Below are 9396 nucleotides of genomic sequence, written 5' to 3' on the forward strand. Positions count from 1 at the left end.
AGACCTCATTCAAATATCTGACTAGCAGAAAAATTACATAAAAACTAAAATTACAATAACTGATGGAGAATTCACTCCATTATCAATCATCCTAAATCCCGCTCCCATTTTGCTGGCAGTTGAAACTTCTGCCATGGTTTATTACTTACATGACACAAAAGAATTTAGCTTCAGATATTTGTTCACCAAACAACACACATAACATTCACCAATCTATTTTCCTCAACTTTCCAAAATCTATGGACACACATGTGAGCAATTCAAATTATCTAGGTGTGCAGTGGGAAATTACTGCCACATTGGGATGTGCAAAGATTTTTCCTTTTATTCTATTTGGTGGAAATGTCCGAGGACCGCAGGGACAAACTATTTCACACATGGGGGGAATGGGATTAATTATTGCATTAAAAAAAATCAGGCATTTGGGAATTAGAACAAATAAACCTCCGCTATAAAGGAAAAGCCAATCAGATGGGTTCATGAGTGGTTAGACTCGCATATGCTCACACTTGCAACAAATGCTATACCACTTTCCCTTAGTTCTACCTTTTACCTACACAACAGCTGACATTTTAGCAAATATAGCTTTCTATCATATACACCAGGAAGACATTATTCAAATAGGACAGAAATCTATAGACGTGATGTATATGTAGAGACAAACAGATTATAATTTCAGAAAAATTGGACAATTTGTTCAAGAGAAAGAGCTTCACAAATTGAGCAAGTCAGTAATACATTGGTCCACCTCTGTTCCTTATGCAAGTAGTTGGCAACAATTGAGTTGTTGATGTCACTCAGGGATATTGCACCACATTCTACCCAATTGGTGTGTTAGATTGTAAAAATTCTGAGCTAATTGGAGGGCACTGTCTATAATACTCCAAGCGTTTTCAATTGGGGAGAGGTCTGGTGACCTGGTTGTCCAAGGTAAGGTTTGGTAAGCACAAAAACAAACAGTAGAAACTCTCACCATGTGCGGGAGGACATTACCTTGGTGAAATGTGAGCCCAAGATGGCTTGCCACGAAGGGCAAAAAATAGGAGCATAGAGTATCATTGTCGTACTACTGTGCTCTTAAGGGTTCCACGGATTACAACCCAAGGGGTCATGTTCCAAAGTGAAATAGCAACCCAGACCATCACTCCTGAGTGTCGGGCTGTATGGCAGGCAACAGTTACATTGGTATCTTACCACTGCCCAGGGCATTTTCAGACGCGTCTCTGTTTGTCTTGGAACTCAATTCAAATTGAGACTCATCACTGAAGACAATTCTACTCCAGTCAATGAAATCCAAGCCAAAAACAAGTCTGGAGATGCCTGCCATATGGCTCGACAACCAGGAGTAACGGTCTGGGATGCCATTTCCTTTAATAGTAGGACCACTTGGTTGTCATCCATGGCATTCTTATTGCACAGAGGTACATCAACAACATTTTATGCCTGTTTTGTTGCCCCTCATGGCAAGCAAGCAACACTGGGCTCACATTACAGCATGATAATGCATAAGGTCAGTTTCTACTGCTTGTCTTCACGCTTGCCAAATGCTATCTTGAACAGCAAGGTCGCCAGATCTATCCCCAACTGAGAACGTATGAGGATTGAGGATTATGGGCAGGGCCCTGCAACCAACTCCAGATTTTGAAGATCTAATGCACCAATTGCACACATTTCAGCATGATATCCTTCAAGAGGGCATCCAACAACTCAATCAATGTTAGGCTGAATAACTGCTTTCATAGAGGCAAAGGTAGGCCAATGCATTACTACTTGCTCAATTTGTGAAACTCTATCTCTTGAATAAATCATCCATTTCTCCTGAAATTGTTATAATTTGTTTGCCTGTACATGGATATCACATTTATTGATTTCAGTCTTCCATCCCAATTGGATAATTACTTCATGGTACGTCATTGCCCCCCCACCCCCCCTTTTTTGAGTGTATATTACTCTTGCAGCAATACTAACATCAGTCAAATAACACTACCAATTTTTTTTTATTTCAATGCCTTTCCCTCTACTCTATATCATAAATATTTGCCCATATTTAATATTCTTCAAAGGTCATACCAACTCTATCCACAAAAAAATGTTATGTTAATATTCAAACATAAAGCAAGAAAACAAATAGTAAATAATGTAATACTTACGCCTGAAGTGACATACAGCAAATACCCACCATTTTTGAAGAACCAGAAGAATAAATGTCTTCCTTTGCTAATGTTGACAAATTCACTCATTATACTAAACACACACACAATAATGTCCATAATCATAGTTAATACTTCCTAAATATGCAAGCACAAACTCAGCTGTCACATCCATTTCAAACGGAGGTCCTTTTACAGCTGTAATACCATTCAAAAGTACCTTTGTGAATACAAGCAGTTTATATTGTAGACAACCACCAACCACTAGCTGATTTCAACTAATTACACCATAAACCTGAAATCAAGTTCTCTTGCAATGATGAATCACACATAAAAAACTGTCTATCCCACACAAAAAAGTTTATCTGGTATGGAAGGAGCGGAAATACAACGAATGTCATTCACCGCATGGAATAATGATTTAATTTGGAACAGTGACATACACAGTACTGAGAATCAAGGTCTGTTCATAACACACGTTTCAAAATATATTATTTATTTAGTTCCTTGACACACTTAAAAAAAAAGGGTCTTAAAATACATTCACTGTGTTCACTATATTAAACACATCACAATTCAAAGAGCCACTGACTGAATAAAGAACTACTTCATTAATGTGAAAATGGAATTCATAGATAACGAACCTTACTTTCACATTCAGGAATATCATTATACACCCATCCTCTAATATTAGCTCATTACTAATAAGCAAAACGAGTAACTGTGAATACAAGTAAGGCAAACACTATTAATGTTTTTTTTAAATTAAATCTACAAGTGCTATTCTTAGCTGTATTGTGTTTTGCAAACACACAGCAAGCTAAATATGTAGATAAAGCACCTGACAATTAACAGCTATCCATTGGCACACAACAGGCCACTATAGGAAATATAAGCCAATCGTCATGTACAATGTGAAGCCACATTGCACTGCAAAAAGCACCAAATGTCAAAACAATTTTGGATTATTAACTTGTTGAAATGCTTAATGTAACATCTATAAAATTTTCTGCATAGAAGCAGCATGTTACTACAATTAGTGCACTCTCTCTTCCTTTGAAACAAACAACAAATCAGAAAAATAAGGCAGCAATGAACAATTTTTTGCTGAGGACAATATTAATTTTACTGAAGTGTGGCTTCACACTTTGGGTGAGTGCTGATTTTATACTACCGTGATGTCTAGAAACCAATGTGGCTACAAATGTGTCTGTTCCACAAAATACTGTACGAAGTACAACTTGCAAGAGAGAGATGAAACAAATACCTTTGGTTAGCAGGAACATTTATTCCTTAATGTCAAATGGCTCCTGAACCAAAGTAGCAAAACTTAATAGCCTTTCAGGAATGATAAGTATGCTGTAGTTACACACCAAGTCACAGAAACTATTATAGCCTTTCTTCAATCACATACTAACTGGATGGGTGAAAATATCGAAAAATGATTTAAGTTTGGCGTCTGATCTGTTTTAACTATACACAACTAAATACCAATACCAATGAAGCATCTCTACGAGAAGATTACTGCAGTTATTCCCACTTCATCCATTATTTGGTGCATATCACAAAACAACACTGAAACCTCAGACCATTTTAAATAAAAAAGTCAGATAATTAATCAGGCTACTACCATTTGACAAACAGGCTATTCTTAAGAAATCAAGATAAAGCCATATTCTTAGTCAACAAATATCATGATATTCCTGAATGAGATTTGGCCATATGCATGTAATGTGGATGAATGACAAGCAAACATACATTCAGTCTCATCGTCGTTCACGGTATCGGTGATGATCACGATCACGGTCTCTTCTTTCGCAGGTTCTCCATAGAAACTCATCAACAGAACGATCATATGATCGTTTATCTGAATGGCTTGAAGACCGTGAAGGCATTGATGAGTATTCAGGAAGTGGCGGCCCATCATAATAACGAGGCGGTGGCGCTGCATCATATGGTGAGGTGCTCGAAGATGACATGTAGACACCTGGTGGTGGAGCATATGGCATAGGTGGCAGTTGATGCTGCATCTGCCGCATATAATCTGCAACATAGGCCTGTGCTGCTGCCACGGGACTCCCACCACCAAATGATCCACGATCTCCATCTCTTGGGAACCAGTTACCCAGTCTATCCCTTTGACGAGATGACGACGATCGCTTGAAGACTCCTCCACTGCTTCCCAACCTGCTTCTGACACTCATGAAGTACTTGCGGCGCCCTCGACCAAAGGAACCACCACGGCTTCGCCATGAAAATGTTCCCCTTGGTGAAAATCTGTTGCTGCCACCACTGCGCTGGTATCTTTCAGTTCTGTGTTGTGTAACACGAGGCTTTATCATCTTTGCTGCTTCCTTTGATTTTCTCAAAATTGGCGTCATTTCAATACCTTCATCAACAGGAAAAAGGCGACATAACTCTGCTGCCACTTTTGGTTCAATTTCTTGTCCATCACGACCAATCTTTACTGGTTTTCCCTCATTCCATGGATTGTACAGATGTACTGTTGCACTGAAAGGCAACTCTTTGCGGCAAACCCAGTCCACTCTGAAAACACCTCCTAGGGCTCTTGCTGAAAGTCCTGGGGGTAGTACCCAAGAAATTGGAGATACATCCCGTCTGGACTCTCCACTCAGTCGTGCAAAGCCAGCGAATTTTCCGCTTTCTTTAACCGAGAATATAAGAATAACATTTCTGCATTCTCTGTAAGCATGGTTCAACTTCGACTCATTCTGTGGAAGTGTTGACCAAACTCCTTTTGCTTTTGACAGAGTTACATTTTCTGCATTATTGCTCTTAATAAGAAAAAATCTTGCATCTCTGAATAAATAATTGAGCTTCGTTATGTAGTCATATGACTTCGATTTCTCTCTCGACTTCGAACGCTTTAGCACCGGTGGAGGGCTTTTTCTTTCTCTTGAGCGACTTCTGTTGAGTCTGTGTCTTGGTCGTCGCTTCCTACGATCAGTCGAATCTGAGCTGACGGAAGTTATGCTTTGGTGACTGGAAGCGCTGTCCTCCGAACTCGATGAGCTCACCTCGCTCCGAGTGTCATATTCACTCATTTCATCCAATTTGATGTCGTCACCCATATCTTCTCCAAAACTAAGATTAAGATTTTCTACATCAACACTAGTTTCTATGTCGCCTTCCTCCATTACGTATTACACAACACGGTTGTCTTCTGGCGTCAAGTTTGCTCAACCTCAAAACTGATGTCTTACAGTCCACTTATTCAATGTAACAAGTTAGTGCTGATACTCTTTCACGGACTTCTACAGCCAAGCAAAATGACTGTAATCACAGGAGCAAGATATTGTCTTTGAACTTTAACCAAAATACCATTGCTTCTTGTACACAGTTTCTTTTCGCATTTTTCACAACTCACTACAAAATAAAGTAATACTCGCCCCCACCTTCAACGAAGCACTTTGTTTCCAAATTTATACCGGTTTAGAATCACCCAATACACTTTCTTCTCAAAGATACAAGGGAGCAGCTTGCGTAGGTATCGATCGTTTTCATAAAAGCGCCCTGTCGATATACGATGTATCGAAGCTTATGACATTTTAACATAATTAAAAATATATTGATTGGCGACTCCATGGCGTCTTGCGTGCACCACGACTAAATAGTGGATAGAATTGGAAGGAAAATCAGCATTGGACGTATTTTGTTGTTTTATTGTCAGCAAAATCGATTTTCGGTCACTTAGTGACCATCCTCAGTGCTGTAATATACAATTAAAATTGGTAGGCACTGGTATCAAGCTATAACCACAAGCACAAGTATTGTGGTTATAGCGTGATACCAGTGCCTACCAATTTTAATTGTATATTACAGCATTGAGGATGGTCACTAAGTGACCGAAAATCGATTTTGATGACAATAAAACAACAAAATACGGCCAATGCTGATTTTCCTTCCAATTCGATCCTTAAAAATATATAAATTCAATGTAATATTCGTCTTTTCTCGAGTCTTCTATATGACTTCTTCGTAATGAAATTTGTTGTTGAGCGGAAACAGAATCATGCATATTTTAAAAATATTTTTACAAATGTCTCTACACATTGTACAACCACAGTCTAACAGTCTTATGTTAAACTGTGGTACAACTGTAGTGGCTGCATAGACAACACGCAGGGATCAGTGAGATATCGAGATTACTGGCTATGATCTGTATGCGCAGATTTGACGTCCACTGATATTTGCGCAGCCAAATCGTCGAACGTGGACTAACCTCCGCACGTACCTGCAAATGTCTGTGTAGGCAGTAATATAGATCATATAGTCACAGAGACGGAAAAGGTAAATGTAGGTGGATATAAGTTTTTAGCACAAGTAAGTAGAGACACTATGGAGAGAGGATAACTTGCCATACATGTTAAAACTTATCGTAGTGTCAAAAATTTAGGAACTAAAAATATTTGTGTTGAGTAACATACAGAAGCATGTGCCTGTGAGCTTAAAATAAATAATGATGCTCTTATTATTGTAGCTGTGTATAGGTCCCAATTGAGAGATTTTCACCTATTCTGAAAATTTTTGATTCTTTGTTGTGCTCTCTGTCAGACAAAGGGAAGCAAATTATTGTTTGTGGGCATTTCAGTGTGCATTTTCTGAAAGTGAGTTAGAAGGAATGACCTTGAAGTATTAGTTGGTTCTTTTGATTTGACATCAGTTACTGATTTTACTACTTTGGTAGTCCAGGAAAGCAGTGCATTGATGGATAATGTTTTTATAGGCCAAGATAAATTTAACCGAATAAAAAAATTTTCTATTAAGAATGGTCTTTCTGATCACGATGCACAGCTTGTTGCAGTATTTGACATAGCTCCATCCTGTAATGCAAAACAGTCCTCCAAAGTAGTGAATTCATTTAACGATTTAGCAGACATATAGGAAACCAGATGCTAATTGCCGAGAATTTTTTAATATAAACGTGAAAGAGTTGTGAGATAATGTTATATTAATTAATCAGTACATGCATAACAACAGCTACATACCCCAGAACACATCATAACCACCAAGTAATTACAATGCAAAGGAGAAAAAAAAACTGTCGATATCAATTTACATACCTCAACATGTTCCCTTAAATTGATATCGACAAACAGTATGAAGTCTAAATGCACAGTCACTCCTTCACTTATTTCAGGTCACAGTTTTTTAGATTTGCCTCATGTCTGGCATTGCTAAGTGGTTTTGTGAAAGCATTGGCTAACATTGCGTCAGAAGGTAGATGTTCAACATTAACAACACTTGACTCAACATGGCTTCTTACAAAAGAACACTTTTTATCTATATGCTAGGATCTAGAGTTTGTCTCTAGATTCTTAACTAACTGAATAGCTCTTTTATTATCACAATATACTGTAAGTGACTATATGATACTGCTTGGATCTATCTCAAACAAAAATTGTCTTAACAGCAGTTAATCTAAAACACTTTATGTCATGGCAGATGTTCAGCTTCACAAGTAGAGACTGCAATAGTTTTTTGTTTTCTTTCAGACCACGAAATTTTGCAATTTTTTGCATGAACCAGTTACAGAATGTCTGCCATTGATTTTACTTCCCCAATCTGCATCACTGGAGGCCAATATTTCTCTGTTATCACCTCTAGAAAATTCTAGCTTGTAGTCCATGTGTAACATCTCAGCTATTGACACGGCTGCAGAGTTTTGCAGTAAGTTTTATTCCATTAGGTCAAGCTGTACTGAAGGCTGGCAATGAAGCCTCCAGACCCGGCTGTTGTGTAGTCGGCTGCTAGTGTCATAATGCCATCTTTTGCAGTGTGTGGACCGTCAGAACTGCTCTGTGTTGAGCATACTAAGATCACTTATTCAATCCACCTAAGAAATTAAATATCTATGATAAATATTATCCGTTGTTTTCAAATTTGGTATAGGAACTATTATAATTTAGAAGAACAGTGTGTAAAAGTTTCATGCAGATAACTATAATAGTTTTGGAAATATAAGAAACCTATTAAAAAGTACTTTACCGACACTTAGTAAAGTAAATTCAGATAGGAATCATAACAGTTTAAGTTTCTTTGTTATTTGAAAACAATAACAGCACTCTCAGCTGCGCACAAGTTATTTTTCAGGAATTTTGATTCTAAACTTGTAATAATTTTGCTTTCACAATGGAAATAATAGTTTAAAAGTTGATATTTATATTTTGTGTTATGGTGGGAGACGATGAGGGTGAATGTGAGTGTGTATGTGGGGACATACGTCAAATTTCCATTTTATAATGCATTACACCATCCATAACTAGCAAGTGTTACGTAACCAGGAGTCCTGAAAATGGTGGATCCCCCTAACTGGTGGATGACGTATGTCTAGGAGCGTTTGCTTTTGTAATAAGGCAGCCTGGAAGATAGTAAGAGGATACTTTAGTTCTAAAGTATTTTTCGAGCATAGTTTTCTTTTGATTTTCGTTTGGTTTGGTTTTGTGGAACATTTTGTGAAACTTTGCAATATGAAATGACGTAAATGCATCTGCAAATGCTGATTGGAGTAAAGTGGTTTGCGCGCGAAATTGATCATGAAAGGTTAATCTGACTGATGATAATTTTGATCAACCAATGAGAGAGAAGTCTTTCCCGTGTAATTAAATGCGTTATATGCCCCGTGAGCGAGGGCATTCAGGCAGTCGTAGAGTTGCTGTCAGACGAGAAGGTCATTTTAAATGTGTCCGAAAACATTATCTGTAAGATGAAGAAATGACGGTTAAATCGCAGACGGTTTATATCGCCGGCCGAAGTGGCCGTGCGGTTAAAGGCGCTGCAGTCTGGAACCGCAAGACCGCTACAGTCGCAGGTTCGAATCCTGCCTCGGGCATGGCTGTTTGTGATGTCCTTAGGTTAGTTAGGTTTAACTAGTTCTAAGTTCTAGGGGACTAATGACCTCAGCAGTTGAGTCCCATAGTGCTCAGAGCCATTTTTGAACGGTATATCGCCGTACTAGCAGACACAATTACGGATATTTCGGTGAAGTTTTGAGAGGTTTTGGAATGTTGGTTGCAGAATAAACCGCGTGTGAAACTATCGGCCTTTGTGAATATTCTGCATGGCGTGTTCCGTATGCATGTACAGAACATCTTGGCGACCATCTTCTTTCGAAGAATCCACTTAAAAGGACCGAATGTAAACTCGTTTTGTAACAGTGTATTGCCTGTGTGAATCTCGTAATATTTCGGGTTGGACTTAGCTCATTCCTGGCTGTCTTACGTGT

At 38.4% G+C, this 9396-nt stretch overlaps 1 protein-coding gene across 1 annotated transcript; it reads right to left on the minus strand.

Annotated features, from left to right (window-relative positions):
• Positions 1–2625: 2625 nt before the first annotated feature.
• Positions 2626–5644, minus strand: LOC124605355 (YTH domain-containing protein 1-like). The gene has a single exon (XM_047136979.1). It carries the CDS (start codon positions 5306–5308, stop codon positions 3917–3919), a length of 1392 nt encoding a protein of 463 aa, XP_046992935.1. The 5' UTR covers positions 5309–5644; the 3' UTR covers positions 2626–3916.
• Between the last annotated feature and the right edge of the window lie 3752 nt (positions 5645–9396).

The sequence above is a fragment of the Schistocerca americana genome, chromosome 3, assembly GCF_021461395.2.
Source record: "Schistocerca americana isolate TAMUIC-IGC-003095 chromosome 3, iqSchAmer2.1, whole genome shotgun sequence".
Classification (NCBI taxonomy): domain Eukaryota; kingdom Metazoa; phylum Arthropoda; class Insecta; order Orthoptera; family Acrididae; genus Schistocerca; species Schistocerca americana.